The sequence below is a fragment of the Miscanthus floridulus genome, chromosome 1, assembly GCF_019320115.1.
Source record: "Miscanthus floridulus cultivar M001 chromosome 1, ASM1932011v1, whole genome shotgun sequence".
NCBI lineage: Eukaryota > Viridiplantae > Streptophyta > Magnoliopsida > Poales > Poaceae > Miscanthus > Miscanthus floridulus.
The window spans coordinates 177,909,874-177,928,419 of record NC_089580.1 but is presented as its reverse complement, the minus strand read 5'-3'; the positions used below and the strand labels follow the sequence as shown (position 1 = coordinate 177,928,419).

Here is an 18,546-nt window from a genome sequence, read left to right as displayed (position 1 = left end):
TAATTAGGCATTGGTTGCCTTGTTATTGAGCATTGCTAGTGAGCTTAGTTAGCTTTGTGCTTTTGCTTACTAGCATGTGTAGGAGCTCCCTTGTTGCTTAAAGTACTAGTGGCATAGGTTTGTGTAACCTTGCTCCTAGAATTGTTTAGGAGAGCTCTAGCTAGCCCGGCACCTTTGTTGCATAATTGTTATCTTTGCAAGGTGCTAGTGAACACATATAGTGGGGTATAGTCTTGGCTAGACCGATAGTTTTAATTCCGCACTTGTATCGGTTAGCTGATGCGATTAAGTTTTAGAAAAGACTATTCACCCCCCCTCTAGTCGCCATCTCGACCCTTCACCAAGGCTCCCCACAAGATGCCGGTACTGCGTAGCGTCCACCTCCTCCGTCATGCTGTCGTGGCTCAGCTTCAGCCTCTCCTCCATCGGAGTGAGAGCTGGGTTGCAGTCGGTGAGCCCAGCTAGCTCAACGACGCGCTTGGCGTAGGCGGTCTGTCGAAGCGTGATCCCGGAGTCATCCTGGTGCACCTCGATTCCCAGGTAGAAGGAGAGAGGCCCCAGGTCACTCATCTGGAAGGTGGCCTTCATCTCTTCCTTGAATGCCGCCACCTCCGCATCCTTGGTGCCGGTGATCACCAAGTCGTCGACGTAGACACCCACCAGCAGAGCATTACCTCCACTGCCCCGTCGGTAGATGGCCGCCTCGTGCAGGCTTTGCTCGAAGCCCATCCCCTTTAGCGTGGAATCCAACTTGGCATTCCACGCCCTCGGTGCCTGCCGCAAGCCATAGAGGGCCTTGCGCAGGCGGAGCACCTTGCCCTCCTTGCCGGGGATCGCAAATCCCGGCGGCTGGTGCACGTAGACCTCCTCCTTCAAGTCGCCGTTAAGGAACGCCGACTTGACGTCCATGTGATGAACACGCCAGCCCTCCTGGGCAGCTAGCGCAAGGAGGAGTCGCACGGACTCCATCCGTGCCATGGGAGCAAAGGCGTCGTCGAAGTCGACCCCCTCCTGCTGCATGAAACCTCGTGCCACCAAGCGATCCTTGTGCTTGACGATGGCACCGGCTTCATCTCTCTTTAGCTTGTACACCCACTTAAGGGTGATCGCGCGGTGACCACGAGGAAGGTCAGCAAGCTCCCAGGTGCGGTTCTTCTCAACCGCATCCATCTCCAACTGCATCGCGGCGCGCCATGCCGCGTGTCTCTCGGCCTCTGCAAACGATCGAGGCTCGCCGTCGTCACACGCAAGGTGCAACTGCGCCTCCAGGTCGTGAGGCACCGGTCCCGGCACCGGCTGGTCGCCGAGAAGGTTCTCCATCGTACGGTACCGCAACGGCTCGCCGTCGTGGTACGCGTCGACGTGCTCCTCGTCGTGAGAGAGCGGAGTAGCGAGCTCAACCGGGCCGTGCTCGACACGAGCTGGTGGTGGAGTAGACGTGCCCGGAGTGGTGCCTGTCGGTGCTGGAGTGCGTGGTGTTGCCGGCTGTGGTGGAGCCGGCGAAGAACTCATCGCAGCCGAGGTCCTGGCTGGAGAGCGTGGTGTTGTCGGAGTAGCAGGCGCCGGGGTCGGTGGAGACTCGGGGACTGGGGTAGACGCGCTCGCCGAAGAAGAGCCGCCTACTCCCCCAGCTCCCTCGAAGTGGACGTACTCGACAGTGAAGTCGTCGTACGTCGGAGCCGAGCCGTCGTCCACCGCCTTGTCCCACGCCCATCCTCGCCCGTCGTCGAACACAACGTCACGCGCCGTGCGCACACGCTGTGTCTTCGGGTCGAGGATGCGGTAGGCCTTCGAGCCCTCCGCGTAGCGATGAACACTCCCAGAGTGCTCCTGTCGTCGAGCTTGCTGATGTGGCCAAGCTCCTTGGCGAACGCGAGGCAGCCGAAGACCCGCAAGTGGGAGACCGCCGGCTTGCGCCCATGCCAAGCCTCGTACGGCGTCCTGTCGTCGAGCGCCTTGGTAGGCGAGCGGTTGAGGATGTAGACGGCCATCACCACCGCCTCTCCCCAGAAGACAGCCGGCATCCCCCTCTGCTTGAGGAGGGCCCGAGCCATCCCCACAACCGTCTGGTTGCGCCGCTCGACGACGCCGTTCTGCTGCGGGCTGTACGGCGTGGAGTAGTGGCGCTGAATGCCCTCGTCAGCACAGTACGACGCGAATTCAGCCGCCGTGAATTCGCCGCCGTTGTCGGTGCGCAGCACGCGCAGCTTGCGGCCGCACTCCGCCTCCGCAGCAGCCTGCGCGTGCCTGATGGCGTCCGCAGCCTCTCCCTTGCTGTCGAGGACCATCACCCACATGTAGCGGGAGAGGTCGTCGACGAGCAGCAGGAAGTAGCGTTGTCCTTGTCGCAGAACCGACCAATTTATAAGAATACAAGTATAATGGCAATCCGCAAGCGGTCGCACTGTCATACTTGAACCCATATAAACCCGGTAGTCCGTCGAGTACCACGACGGGTCTCGATAAACGATTTACAACAACCAAGATCGTACAGGATTCAACATACATGCCACATATTACATAAAGTTCACAGATACTTTTCATCATCAGAGTACGAATAGAAAGTTATTACAAACCAAGTTTGATAATTAAAGCGGAAGCAAATAAGTTCGAAGATAAGTTTCCAACGTAGTTTGATACAGTGCCATGCCAGATCACGATCCACAAAAGCAAAGATAGGAATTACTAAGGAAGCTTGCCCAAGGCTTACTCCTCATCCACAGCGGGATAGAAGCAACTCTTGCAATAACCATGATACACAGTGCCATCTGCAACAATGGGAAAATAAACCCTGAGTACGAGAAGGTACTCAGCTAGACTTACCCGTCATGAACCAGAAATAAATGACTCCAAGGATTATGCAAGGCTGTATAAGTGGACGTAACTTGACAACAGTTTTGCGAAAAAGGGCAATTAATCTTTGTACACTTGTGATTCCTTTATCAAGTTAATTATAACTATCCATTTCTAGATTAGCAACTATCCTGTGCCAAACATGTGGTATATTATTTAGAATCATACAATAGTAACCATAGCAAGTATTGTAATTCCATATTCATCTGAACCATCATGTTTCATAACACAGTTACTACGATGTTGGAGCTAGCCAAGTTTCTCACTATCCGGGAGAGACGGCGATTCGAATCGATTTCAACCAGCTGGGAATTTATTCCTAACACAAACCCAGACCTACCAGCCACGATAGTCTTAGGTCACCTTTGGTACAACTCCGGTACACATTTCGCGGGTTCGTACTGCGCCGCACATTCTGGAACACCAGATGCCAGGATGCTCAGGCCAAGCCTGCCCTTGGGCTCAGTCTGATCGTTCCCCGGAAGGAGCGCACAACAAAACGATTCCCGGCCTGAGTTGAATTACTCGGCTTCGCGGTCGGAACGAGTTATCCGGCCAGCTAAGTGAGAGGCATGCGTTCAATCTTGTCAGAAGTTCCAACAACGGTACGGTCCTTGATCGACACAGACGGGGATAGATCCACACCCAAGACCTCCATGCCTTGTTGCTTTTCTATCGATATCCCGCCCGGTCTCCATTTACATTAACCATGGTTCTTTTCCACAATGGCAATTATGACCAATCGTGATCCGGTATCCACCTATATCTCGCAGGTGACAGGAAATCACCCGACTTCTACCGGTCTAAGCATGGCTAAGCATATACTCGATCCTGGACCTATACCGGTTAAAGGGGTAATTTCTGGACAAGGAATGTACATGCATCAAGTGGTTTCATTCAACTCTTATAACCTAATGCATCAATCATAAATACGTAAGTAAACAGTTGTAAATTACTGGGAGACTTATAATGCTCCGGGGCTTGCCTCGCAGAAAGGAAGTAGGACGGTGGTCAGGGCACTCCGGAAGTTCTTCAGGGTTCTGCTCCACGCCTTCGGGAGCTGCGGCTTGCGGATCCTCCTGCGGGTTCCCTTCCTCGGCTTCTTCGAATTCCAGCAACGTGATCTCTTCCTCCGATCCTAGATGCATGAGTATGGTATGAGTATTATGAATGCATAATGTTAACAAGTGCATCGCATTGTTTGAGTAGGTGCATATCTCTTCTCGCTTACTACTTAACTATTCCTACAATGCATCGACTATGCCATAAGCAGTATCTACTTGTTTTACTCATAACTGGAGTTTTACAATTCCAAATCTAGTGATCCTGGACTTTCTGGAAAGCTTATCAAATTTTCTACAACTTTGTTATTAACCATTTTTACAGTCTACATCAGTTTCAACATGCAACTTATCATTTTCTAGAATCAGTCCGGAAATGACTTAACATGCAATATAAAGTAATAACACCTCTACTTCATGTAATCATTCACAATTTGACAACCTAGGTCCTACCAACAGTTTAAGCATACCAAACATAATTAAGATAACATAATGGCAAAGCCCAAACTATTTATTAATTTGCCTTTATTATTTTATTTAGATATCTAGGTTAAATAATAAATATACATCAGATGTGCTTAATAAATTCTCAAAAATTTACAGAGCCTTAATAAAGCTATCAAAGGACTACTATAAAAATTTCAGGTCATTTTACTAAGGAGAACATCCCATACAAAAATGATAAGGAAGCAAGGCTTGAAATAGCATAAATGGAAAATCCTATTGAAAAGTGTCAAGCAACAGATTTCTTATTTTTCCTAACATCCATATGGTACTAGTATCACCTCCAATTAATTTCATGAATTTTGGACTTATAATTAATTTATAAAAATTCATACAAGGATTAACTATTTATAAAAGAAAAATCTATAACTATAGATCTACACATGCACTGGTTCTCAAATTTTTATCCAAGCTCAGGTATGACAAGAATAGCCTACCACAAAAATTTCATAATTTTTGGAGCACAGGAACTTTAGATATAAAATAAACAAATTTAATTGCATTCAAAAGCACATTTGAAATCCCTATTTAAATCTCCAAAATTTTCTACTGTTGAACCCAAGAACATATTTTTCCTAAATACTACACTTCCTAAGGAACACAACCATATTTATTTCAACATTTTTGGAGCTACCAATCTAAAGATACAAAAATAACAAAACAATTCAAAAACTGGATTCAAAATGAGTTAGTCTACACTACTGCTGTCGCTGACAGGTGGGACCCGCTGGTCAGGGGACCCCACACGTCATCGACACGGAGCAGGGCAGCGGCGCTGCGCGGTGCTGGCGCGGCCAGAGCTCGCCGACGGCGAGGTTGCCGGCGGTGACATCATCACACGATGATCTACTTGTCCTAGCGCATCGATTGAGCCACTTGGCCGGCCCTATTGACGACGGCAAGGACGACGGCGGCGGCAATGGCGGGGCGGCGGGGCTGGACCACGGCAAAACGCCGGTGGAGGCTATGGTGGTTCGACCTAAAGCTCGGACGAGCACCAGCTACCTAAGGCGCACTCGACGCACTAGCTAACGCATGGAGCGGTGGACTGTGGCGCTCCGGCCATGGTGACGGGGCTTGCGGCGGAGCTCCGGCGAGCCCGTGCACGCGGCGGAGGCTTACCAAGCGCGAATGGCGGGCACGGAAAGAAGCTACGGGGTGCGGGGGAGACGGTGGAGCTATCACGGTGGTGCGGGAGTGGCCAGGCGTGAGCTGCGCGGGGCTATGGCGACGGCGGAGCTGAGGGCGCTCGGCTGCTGCTGCGGCGAAGAAAGGAGGCCGAGGCGAAGCTGAAATGGAGCGCGAGTGAGTGCGGGCGGGCGTTGGCGTGAAGAAGGCACGCCCAGGCGCAGCGTGGCCTGCGCGGACAGAGCAACGGCGACGCGCGGCCATCGCCGGGGACACGCGGCGCGCGGACTCTGCCGTCGGTCGGCCACTGAACGCGCGATTCAGTTTCGTCAGAACACGATGGCCGAGCCTGACAGCGCGATTTCAACTTGATTTACCGGCTAATCCGTGGCTCCTTCGTGCAAATGCCCAACATGAGTTTTGTAGCCCAAGGTACCAGCTTCAATTGTTGTTCAATGATCGAGCTCTAATTCGCATCGTACACCGAGTAAAATCATGATCAAGGTCGGCTCGTCAGGCTGTCAGTCGAGCATACACTTAGAAAATTTGTTAAGTGTGGAAAACTGGATTTTGCTGGTTTTTGTGGGACCCATTCAAGCATGTTAGAAGCAAAATCAGTCCATGACATCAAAATGAAAGTTGTTCCTTATGTCAAACACTACAACTTTGCTTTAGTGAACTCCTCCATGCAAGGCCTCTAACACCTAGTTCAACTTTAGTCAAACATGTCACTTTGAAATCAAGATACACATTCAAACTATGGCTAAATGACCAATTTAGCCCTAGCCCTAAATACCAAAGTTGTTCATGATGATATCCTAAGCATGTTAAAACAATTTGCAAGGCCATTTAAGCATTTCATGTAGTAGTCACTCATATAGCTATTGAAAGTAATCACATGAAATATCACTCAAGTGCTTGGTCATGAAATGTGGCCTTCATGAACAAGGTTCCTTTTGTTAACCTAAGTGTAGTTAAGGTGTTATAGTGACCAACATTACACACTAGCCTTTATTTGCACATGATCATATGTATATGTTACAAGAAACACGAAATAACAAGCAATGTTTCATATGTTTCGATCAGATGTTTCAATTGTAAATGATGATTTATGAATGCTTGATGCTCATGTTCATGTTATGCAAGTCAAGTTATGCAAGGCTAACACCCGAGGTGTTACAGCCCCTCCCCCTTATAAAAATCTCGTCCCGAGATTTGCAAGACCTACCATTCTTGGAAAAAGGCGGGATAAACTTCTTGCAGATAATCTTCTCTTTCCCATGTAGCATCTTGTTCACTATGATTGTTCCACACCACTTTATAAAACTTAATGATCTTACTCCTTGTTACTCTCTCCATCACTTCTAATACTCGAATTGGCTTTTCTTCATAGGTCAGATCCGATTGGAGCTGCACGTTGGTGGGTGCAATAGCTTCTTCCGGTACTCGAAGACATTTCTTTAGTTGAGAAACATGGAACACATCAAAGATTGCACTCATCTCTGGTGGTAGTTGTAGCTTATACGCAACATTTCCTTTTCGTTCCAATATCTTGTATGGCCCTACATATCTTGGTGAAAGCTTCTTTTTCATCCCAAATCTCTTCACACCTTTCATGGGCGATACTCTTAAGTACACATAGTCACCTACTTCAAAAGTTAGTGGTCTTCTTCTTCTATCAGCGTAACTCTTCTGTCTTGATTGAGCTGCCTTCATGTGTTGTTGGATGATACGTACTTGTTCTTCGGCTTCATTGACAAAATCAATACCAAAATATCTCCTTTCACCGGGCTCGATCCAATTCAATGGAGTTCTGCATTTTCTGCCATACAAGGCTTCAAATGGGGCCATTTTGATACTCGCTTGATAACTGTTGTTATAGGAGAATTCAGCTAAAGGCAACCATTTCTCCCATGAACCTTTTGAAGATATAACACAAGCTCTAAGTAAATCTTCTAGGATTTGGTTTACTCTTTCTGTCTGTCCTGAAGTTTGCGGATGATAAGCTGAGCTTCTGATTAGCTTGGTTCCCAAAGCTTGGTGTAAGTGCTCCCAGAAACGAGCTATGAACTGTGGTCCTCTATCTGAGATTATGGTCCTAGGTACTCCATGCAATTTCACGATCTGTGAAACATATAACTCAGAGTATTTGCCCGCGTGATATGTTGTGTGAACTGGTACAAAATGGGCTGACTTTGTGAGACGATCAACAATGACCCAGATTGAATCGTGACCTTGGGGCGTTGTTGGAAGGCCTGTAATAAAGTCCATACTGATCTCTTCCCATTTCCATCCTGGAATAGGTAGTGGCTGAAGTAATCCAGCGGTTTTCATATGGACGGCTTTCACTCTGCTGCAGTTATCACACCTAGCAACATAGGCTGCGATCTCTTTCTTCATCTTAGTCCACCAAAAACGGTTTCTTAGATCCTGATACATTTTACTACTACCCGGGTGGATAGACAATTTGGACGAGTGAGCTTCTTCTAAAATCTGATTCCTTAGCTCACGGTCTTTCGGCACCACTAGTCGGTCCTCAAACCATAATACACCTTTTTCGTCCAATCTAAAATGTTTTGTTTCTTGCTCTTGCATTTTTCTCTTTATGTGACTTATTCCTACATCAGTCTGTTGTAGCTCTATGATTTTGCCTTCAAGCGAACAACTGATTGTGATATTGTGTAATACAGCAGGATGTAGCAAGTTGAATCCATCTTCCAATAGTGCTTCCACAGTGTTGCAATGGGACTTCCGACTAAGTGCATCGGCTACTACATTAGCTTTACCCGGATGGTAATGCACTTCCAAATTATAGTCCTTAATCAATTCCAACCATCTACGTTGCCTCATGTTCAGTTCTGGCTGGGTAAAGATATACTTAAGGCTTTTGTGGTCAGTAAAGATATGACATACATTGCCCAATAAGTAATGTCTCCATATCTTTAGGGCATGGACAACGGCTGCAAGTTCCAAATCATGTGTAGGGTAGTTGACTTCATGTTTTCTCAGTTGCCGAGAGGCATATGCAATTACTCTCCCTTCTTGCATAAGTACACATCCCAAACCTATTCCTGATGCATCACAAAATACATCAAAAGGCTTTTCAATGTCTGGTTGTGCTAGCACTGGTGCGGTAGTCAACAAAGTTCTGAGGGTGTGAAAAGCTGTTTCGCATTCTGGTGTCCACTTGTATTTCTCATCTTTCTGAAGTAGTCTGGTCATAGGTTTAGCTATCTTTGAGAAGTCTGGAATAAACCGGCGATAGTATCCTGCTAACCCTAGGAAACTCCGAACTTCATGCACCGAAGTTGGGGCTTTCCAATCCATGACCTCTTGCACTTTTGATGGGTCTACTGAGATTCCATCTCTAGATAAAATGTGACCTAAAAATGGTACTTTGCTCAACCAAAATTCACATTTGCTCAACTTGGCATATAGCTTATGTTCCCTGAGTCTGGATAGGACAATCCTCAGATGCTCTTCATGATCTGACTCATTTTCTGAGTAAATCAATATGTCATCGATAAACACGACCACGAACTTGTCAAGTTCGGGCATGAATACCGAGTTCATCAGGTACATGAAATAGGCTGGAGCATTTGTTAGTCCGAAAGACATAACCAAATACTCGTATAAGCCGTACCTAGTAGAGAAAGCAGTCTTAGGTATATCCTCCGGTCTAATCTTTATCTGATGGTAACCTGACCTCAAGTCAATTTTGGAGAATACCTTTGCCTTCGCTAGCTGATCGAACAAGATGTCGATGCGGGGTAACGGATATTTGTTCTTGATGGTCACAGCATTGAGTGGTCTGTAATCTACACACATCCTTAGTGATTTATCCTTCTTTTTCACAAACAATGCTGGACATCCCCACGGAGATGAGCTAGGTTGGATAAGACCTTTGTCCAATAGATCCTGCAATTGAACCTTAAGTTCTGCTAACTCATTGGGTGGCATTCTATATGGCCTTCTGGATATGGGTGCGGTACCTGGCACTAATTCAATCTTAAATTCCACGTCCCTATCCGGTGGTAGACCTGATAATTCCTCTGGAAATACATCCGGAAACTCACAAACCACGGGAATATCACATATGGTGGTGGCTTGGATAGCACAGGCTAAATGTTGGGGTTCGAAATCGCGGGAGAGTGGAACTAGAAAAGCATTCCCTCCCGTGGGTTCTCTCAACATGATAGTACGGGTGCTAGTGTCAATAAGAGCACCATGGTACTTCATCCAATTCATGCCTAAGATTACACTTATCGACAATCCTGGCAATATTATCAAATCTGTTGTGTACTCCCTCCCTTGTATCAAAATGAGTACATTTTTGACTATCTTTTTGGTAGTAACAGTACCCCCTGCTGAACTTATGTTAAAACCCCCTTTGCTTACTTCAATTATTTCTTGATTATGTCTAGATGCAAATGCTTGACTCATAAATGAATGAGAAGCTCCCGAATCAAATAAAACAACAGCGGGGTGCTTGTTGACAAGAAACATACCAGCCGTGACAACTTCTCCGGCGGGCACTTCCTCTACAGCAGTATAGTGCACTTGTCCCTGACGTGCCCTGGCATTCACCGGCCTCTGATTGTTCTGCGTGGGGTTGCCATTTCTCCTGGGGTGGGGGCACTCCTTGGACCAATGACCCAGTTGGTTGCAGTTGAAACAAGGTTGATTACTTTTGAATCCGGCTGAGCTGTCCTGATTGCCATTTCCTTTTGGTAAGGCAATAGTAAACGCCTTACGAAATGGTTTCTGTGGCCTGTTATTCTGAGCTTTCGGTGGTGGAGGCCTGAACTTGGGTGCAGGTGGACGGAATTGTGGCCTAGCTGCGATAGGCGCCTTTGACGGGAAAGATCCAGATGCACCGGCCTCATAGGCCCTCTTGCGACCTTTAGCAACTGCATGCATGTTGTTGTGATTTTCTTGGGTCAAGGCATCACTAATGAATTCATTGTACGTGGCACATCGGGAGTTTGCCATAGTCTTCATTAATTTGGTACCCAGACCTCGCTTGAAACTCTCAATCTTTTTCTCTTCAGTATCCACGAAACTTGGAGCATATCTTGATAGGTTGTTGAATGCGTGCATATATTCGGTGAGTGACTTGGTTCCCTGAGTGAGCCTCATAAATTCTGCTGCTTTCATGCGCATCAGGCCCGGGGGAATATGGTGTCCCCTGAAAGCCAACTTGAATTGATCCCAGGTCACTCTCGCATTAGCAGGCAGAGACGACAGAAAGTGCGTCCACCAGATTCCTGCTGGTCCTTGCAATTGATGAGAAGCATATTCTGCTTTCAGGTGCTCTGTGACTCTTAGCAGACGGAATTTTTGCTCGATTGTATTTAGCCACTCATCGGCCTGCAGTGGTTCCTCAGCCACCTTGAAGATCGGCGGCTTCGTGTCCAAAAACTCCTTGAATGAACTATGCTGGTTTGGCTCAGCCCCTGGTTGCTGTGGGTGGCCACGAGCAGTGTTTTGCGCGATGAGGCGCAAAGCTTCCTCCATTGTCCTCTGGCTACCCAGGAACTGGGCAAAGAACTCCTGAGCAGACGGCGGGGGTGGGGGTGGCAAGTCATCATGGTTGCCATCCTGGCTGCTACTAGCTCCTGCACGGGTGCGCGTCATCTGCGAAGTTGCAACAATAAGCGATTATTGGTCGATGCCAAGAGATTGCAGATGAATTAGATATTCATGCCAAACTGAAATTACTGGAGAAAAATTCTCAAAATCACAATAAAAACAGAGGCATAATAATTCTTTCTCGCAACATGACATCACCAATTTGACCACTTATCGTGCTCATAACGCATGCAATTTAAAGCGTGATTCACGCCAAAGAACTGGAATTGCATTGACGTTCGTCCAAACGTGCGATTACTATTACATGATAGTCTGATTACTAATGCCAACTTGGAACTACAGGTCCATTACATAAATAAAAGTGATACATTAGTCTTTCCATTACACGCTAAGCGATCTAATCCTCATCATGATCACTATCGAGGTCAGACGCAGAATCATTTCCTTCCTCAGGTTCGACTTCTTCTTCAGGTGCCACTTCTTCTTCTTCTTCGTACCCCTCTAGATCCATTTCTGCGGCTCCAGGTGGTACATAAGGGTGGAGCTGATTGTGCAGTAGATGAACCTCTTCATGCAGATTATCATTGTATTCTTCCGCATTGGCCAGCTGCTGTTCCAGCTCAAACTGTCGAGCTCTCAGGACATCTTCCCTGGACCAGGCTGCATTCCGTTGGTGAGTTAACCGAGTCATCTCTTCGGTGAGCCTCTCAACCTCGATGTCGTGCTCCCTCTGAAGCTGACGTCGGTCTTCACGGGCATGACCAAGAGCACTAGACACACGTCTGAGGCTACCCTCAACTCCATCTAACACTCTCATCGTTGCGAACATGGCGCTCATTGCAGGGTTATCACTGTGCTGCCCTTCTGCTGCACCAATTTCCAAAGATCTTCCTCTTGCCTGCTGCCATGAGTCAGTGGATGGGTTACCTCTGGGAAAGACTCCCACCAATGCGGCTGCCAGCTCTTGAGGAAAACGATCCATGATATCCCTCAAGATTCCAAAGGCTGCCCTGCCAGCTGCTTCTTCAGCAGTCCTGCCAGTCGACTCATAACACCAGCCTGTCCACTCTGAATCGTCACCTCGGGGACGAACAATGGCCTCCACAGTAACTAAGAGACCTTCTCCCAACCGCTCATTCGCCCAGAAGTAGCGGGGTTCCATTCCATCAGGATAACCTACATAGCTGAGCACTCTCCATAAGAGTGTAGGCATCCCAAACTCTCCAAGGAACGTGTGACGTTGACGGGTACGTGGAGCAAGCTGACGGCTAGGAGCTCTTCCTCCGGTGGACTTGCGAGCAGTCTGCTTGGTGCGTGCCATCTGTACCATTAACATGTATCCTTGGTGAGACAATGCCATAATGGATAAGAGTTACATAAACGAGTAAGAATTTTATAAGGGGAGGAACAATGTAGTTATATGAATGGAAATTTTACATGATGCATGCTCGTGCCGTACGTCCTCACGAACTTAGGAAAAATTTGTTTCTAACGGTAGACACGGTGGCATACATACGTTTTCTCATATATAGCGTAACTAGTCGAGCTACACGTTTCGTTGTTAGTGTACCTGCATAAAATTTCATTTCAGCCCTAAACCCATAATGAATATGCAGAATGTAATTGTAAATACTTCCATATATGTATACCCATACATATACTTCCATATCAATCTACCCGACAAGAATTTAAACCCACAATTAAATACGTACCATCTACACATGCAAGCATGCATACATAGCCGTACCAAAGCTAACTCTTCCCGACCGCACGCTCACATCTTGCGGTCATACACTCATCTTACCTTGGCGTAGAGGCATTTGATCCATACATTACCACTCAAGTGAATGGCATCCATACTATAGCACGCCGTATGGACGACGAAGTAAAAACCCCCATGTTAGTACTTACATAGCCACCTAATAGTCCTTAATTTGGGCATAAGGAAAGGGATCAATGGCACACTTTAGATTTCAAATACCTATTATATAACTAATAGTTGCTAGAGAAGGTTTTTTTTTTTTTGGAAAACAAAAACTTTTGTTTTTAAATACACTTGTGACAATTAACGTTGAATCTTGCTCTGATACCAGCTGTCGCAGAACCGACCAATTTATAAGAATACAAGTATAATGGCAATCCGCAAGCGGTCGCACTGTCATACTTGAACCCATATAAACCCGGTAGTCCGTCGAGTACCACGACGGGTCTCGATAAACGATTTACAACAACCAAGATCGTACAGGATTCAACATACATGCCACATATTACATAAAGTTCACAGATACTTTTCATCATCAGAGTACGAATAGAAAGTTATTACAAACCAAGTTTGATAATTAAAGCGGAAGCAAATAAGTTCGAAGATAAGTTTCCAACGTAGTTTGATACAGTGCCATGCCAGATCACGATCCACAAAAGCAAAGATAGGAATTACTAAGGAAGCCTGCCCAAGGCTTACTCCTCATCCACAGCGGGATAGAAGCAACTCTTGCAATAACCATGATACACAGTGCCATCTGCAACAATGGGAAAATAAACCCTGAGTACGAGAAGGTACTCAGCTAGACTTACCCGTCATGAACCAGAAATAAATGACTCCAAGGATTATGCAAGGCTGTATAAGTGGACGTAACTTGACAACAGTTTTGCGAAAAAGGGCAATTAATCTTTGTACACTTGTGATTCCTTTATCAAGTTAATTATAACTATCCATTTCTAGATTAGCAACTATCCTGTGCCAAACATGTGGTATATTATTTAGAATCATACAATAGTAACCATAGCAAGTATTGTAATTCCATATTCATCTGAACCATCATGTTTCATAACACAGTTACTACGATGTTGGAGCTAGCCAAGTTTCTCACTATCCGGGAGAGACGGCGATTCGAATCGATTTCAACCAGCTGGGAATTTATTCCTAACACAAACCCAGACCTACCAGCCACGATAGTCTTAGGTCACCTTTGGTACAACTCCGGTACACATTTCGCGGGTTCGTACTGCGCCGCACATTCTGGAACACCAGATGCCAGGATGCTCAGGCCAAGCCTGCCCTTGGGCTCAGTCTGATCGTTCCCCGGAAGGAGCGCACAACAAAACGATTCCCGGCCTGAGTTGAATTACTCGGCTTCGCGGTCGGAACGAGTTATCCGGCCAGCTAAGTGAGAGGCATGCGTTCAATCTTGTCAGAAGTTCCAACAACGGTACGGTCCTTGATCGACACAGACGGGGATAGATCCACACCCAAGACCTCCATGCCTTGTTGCTTTTCTATCGATATCCCGCCCGGTCTCCATTTACATTAACCATGGTTCTTTTCCACAATGGCAATTATGACCAATCGTGATCCGGTATCCACCTATATCTCGCAGGTGACAGGAAATCACCCGACTTCTACCGGTCTAAGCATGGCTAAGCATATACTCGATCCTGGACCTATACCGGTTAAAGGGGTAATTTCTGGACAAGGAATGTACATGCATCAAGTGGTTTCATTCAACTCTTATAACCTAATGCATCAATCATAAATACGTAAGTAAACAGTTGTAAATTACTGGGAGACTTATAATGCTCCGGGGCTTGCCTCGCAGAAAGGAAGTAGGACGGTGGTCAGGGCACTCCGGAAGTTCTTCAGGGTTCTGCTCCACGCCTTCGGGAGCTGCGGCTTGCGGATCCTCCTGCGGGTTCCCTTCCTCGGCTTCTTCGAATTCCAGCAACGTGATCTCTTCCTCCGATCCTAGATGCATGAGTATGGTATGAGTATTATGAATGCATAATGTTAACAAGTGCATCGCATTGTTTGAGTAGGTGCATATCTCTTCTCGCTTACTACTTAACTATTCCTACAATGCATCGACTATGCCATAAGCAGTATCTACTTGTTTTACTCATAACTGGAGTTTTACAATTCCAAATCTAGTGATCCTGGACTTTCTGGAAAGCTTATCAAATTTTCTACAACTTTGTTATTAACCATTTTTACAGTCTACATCAGTTTCAACATGCAACTTATCATTTTCTAGAATCAGTCCGGAAATGACTTAACATGCAATATAAAGTAATAACACCTCTACTTCATGTAATCATTCACAATTTGACAACCTAGGTCCTACCAACAGTTTAAGCATACCAAACATAATTAAGATAACATAATGGCAAAGCCCAAACTATTTATTAATTTGCCTTTATTATTTTATTTAGATATCTAGGTTAAATAATAAATATACATCAGATGTGCTTAATAAATTCTCAAAAATTTACAGAGCCTTAATAAAGCTATCAAAGGACTACTATAAAAATTTCAGGTCATTTTACTAAGGAGAACATCCCATACAAAAATGATAAGGAAGCAAGGCTTGAAATAGCATAAATGGAAAATCCTATTGAAAAGTGTCAAGCAACAGATTTCTTATTTTTCCTAACATCCATATGGTACTAGTATCACCTCCAATTAATTTCATGAATTTTGGACTTATAATTAATTTATAAAAATTCATACAAGGATTAACTATTTATAAAAGAAAAATCTATAACTATAGATCTACACATGCACTGGTTCTCAAATTTTTATCCAAGCTCAGGTATGACAAGAATAGCCTACCACAAAAATTTCATAATTTTTGGAGCACAGGAACTTTAGATATAAAATAAACAAATTTAATTGCATTCAAAAGCACATTTGAAATCCCTATTTAAATCTCCAAAATTTTCTACTGTTGAACCCAAGAACATATTTTTCCTAAATACTACACTTCCTAAGGAACACAACCATATTTATTTCAACATTTTTGGAGCTACCAATCTAAAGATACAAAAATAACAAAACAATTCAAAAACTGGATTCAAAATGAGTTAGTCTACACTACTGCTGTCGCTGACAGGTGGGACCCGCTGGTCAGGGGACCCCACACGTCATCGACACGGAGCAGGGCAGCGGCGCTGCGCGGTGCTGGCGCGGCCAGAGCTCGCCGACGGCGAGGTTGCCGGCGGTGACATCATCACACGATGATCTACTTGTCCTAGCGCATCGATTGAGCCACTTGGCCGGCCCTATTGACGACGGCAAGGACGACGGCGGCGGCAATGGCGGGGCGGCGGGGCTGGACCACGGCAAAACGCCGGTGGAGGCTACGGTGGTTCGACCTAAAGCTCGGACGAGCACCAGCTACCTAAGGCGCACTCGACGCACTAGCTAACGCATGGAGCGGTGGACTGTGGCGCTCCGGCCATGGTGACGGGGCTTGCGGCGGAGCTCCGGCGAGCCCGTGCACGCGGCGGAGGCTTACCAAGCGCGAATGGCGGGCACGGAAAGAAGCTACGGGGTGCGGGGGAGACGGTGGAGCTATCACGGTGGTGCGGGAGTGGCCAGGCGTGAGCTGCGCGGGGCTATGGCGACGGCGGAGCTGAGGGCGCTCGGCTGCTGCTGCGGCGAAGAAAGGAGGCCGAGGCGAAGCTGAAATGGAGCGCGAGTGAGTGCGGGCGGGCGTTGGCGTGAAGAAGGCACGCCCAGGCGCAGCGTGGCCTGCGCGGACAGAGCAACGGCGACGCGCGGCCATCGCCGGGGACACGCGGCGCGCGGACTCTGCCGTCGGTCGGCCACTGAACGCGCGATTCAGTTTCGTCAGAACACGATGGCCGAGCCTGACAGCGCGATTTCAACTTGATTTACCGGCTAATCCGTGGCTCCTTCGTGCAAATGCCCAACATGAGTTTTGTAGCCCAAGGTACCAGCTTCAATTGTTGTTCAATGATCGAGCTCTAATTCGCATCGTACACCGAGTAAAATCATGATCAAGGTCGGCTCGTCAGGCTGTCAGTCGAGCATACACTTAGAAAATTTGTTAAGTGTGGAAAACTGGATTTTGCTGGTTTTTGTGGGACCCATTCAAGCATGTTAGAAGCAAAATCAGTCCATGACATCAAAATGAAAGTTGTTCCTTATGTCAAACACTACAACTTTGCTTTAGTGAACTCCTCCATGCAAGGCCTCTAACACCTAGTTCAACTTTAGTCAAACATGTCACTTTGAAATCAAGATACACATTCAAACTATGGCTAAATGACCAATTTAGCCCTAGCCCTAAATACCAAAGTTGTTCATGATGATATCCTAAGCATGTTAAAACAATTTGCAAGGCCATTTAAGCATTTCATGTAGTAGTCACTCATATAGCTATTGAAAGTAATCACATGAAATATCACTCAAGTGCTTGGTCATGAAATGTGGCCTTCATGAACAAGGTTCCTTTTGTTAACCTAAGTGTAGCTAAGGTGTTATAGTGACCAACATTACACACTAGCCTTTATTTGCACATGATCATATGTATATGTTACAAGAAACACGAAATAACAAGCAATGTTTCATATGTTTCGATCAGATGTTTCAATTGTAAATGATGATTTATGAATGCTTGATGCTCATGTTCATGTTATGCAAGTCAAGTTATGCAAGGCTAACACCCGAGGTGTTACAGTCCTCCCGGTGTGGCCGGTGTCACCGGCCACACAAGTCCCCGTGCACAAGCTCGAGCCTCTCCTTGGCTCGAAAGCTAGCCTGCTGTGGAAAGGGGAGTCGCCTCTGCTTCGTCAACACGCAGACGTCGCAGAGCTGCTCCACATGGTCGAGGCACGGCAGGCCTCGCACCATCTCCGTGGCACTGAGCCGCTTCAGGGCCTCAAAGTGAAGGTGCCCGAAACGCTCGTGCCACTGCCACGCCTCGTCGTCCCGACGAGCAGCGAGACAGAGGGGTTGTGCCACCTGCACGTTAAGGACGTAGAGTCGATTTGCGCTTCTGGATACCTTGGCAAGAAGGCGACGACGACGATCCCAAATCCTCATGACTCCGTCGTCAACCACCACGCGCGAACCGTTCTCATCCAGCTGTCCCAAGCTGATGATGGAGTTCTTCAACGCGGGGATGTAGTAGACTCCGGTGAGCAGCCTGTGCTCACCAGACACGGTGGTGAAGATGACGGAGCCGACGCCCTTGATCTCCACGCCGGAGGCATCCCCAAACTTGACGGAGCCTCGGACGCTAGAGTCAAGCTCAGTGAAGAACTCCCGTCGACCGGTCATGTGATGGGTGGCTCAATGCTTGCATGAACAGAGCCGGCTCCTCCTCCGCCTGTGCGACGTGGGCCTGGCCGCGTCGTGGCTGTCGGCAGTCCTTGGCCCAATGGCCGCAGTTGCGGCAGGCGTCGTCTCGTGCCGGCTTGTGCCTGTCGGCGGCGCCGCCCTGGGCGCCTCCGCGGGCATCACCCTCGGCACGTCCTCGCGCCCCGGCCTGGGCGTCTCTGCGCGCCTTGCGTGGCTTGCCACGCTTGCGGCCGCCTGTCGCGGAAGAAGGCCTCCCCTTTTTCCGATCACCTTGGCTGGCAAGCCACTGCTCCCGAGTGAGAAGGA

At 47.3% G+C, this 18,546-nt stretch overlaps 1 protein-coding gene across 2 annotated transcripts in view; it reads left to right on the top strand.

Moving 5' to 3' along the window:
- LOC136549563 (conserved oligomeric Golgi complex subunit 6-like) overlaps positions 1–18,546 on the top strand; it is a 29,036-nt gene that overhangs the window by 3,822 nt on the left and 6,668 nt on the right. The window contains exon 1 of one of the 2 annotated variants that reach the window (XM_066540888.1): positions 14,194–14,892. The exons of the other annotated variant lie outside the window; for it this stretch is intronic. Coding sequence (XP_066396985.1) covers positions 14,885–14,892 — 8 coding nt within the window. The 5' untranslated portion in view covers positions 14,194–14,884. Of the gene's footprint in view, positions 1–14,193; positions 14,893–18,546 lie in introns of those variants that run through there. 2 annotated transcript variants of the gene reach the window in all.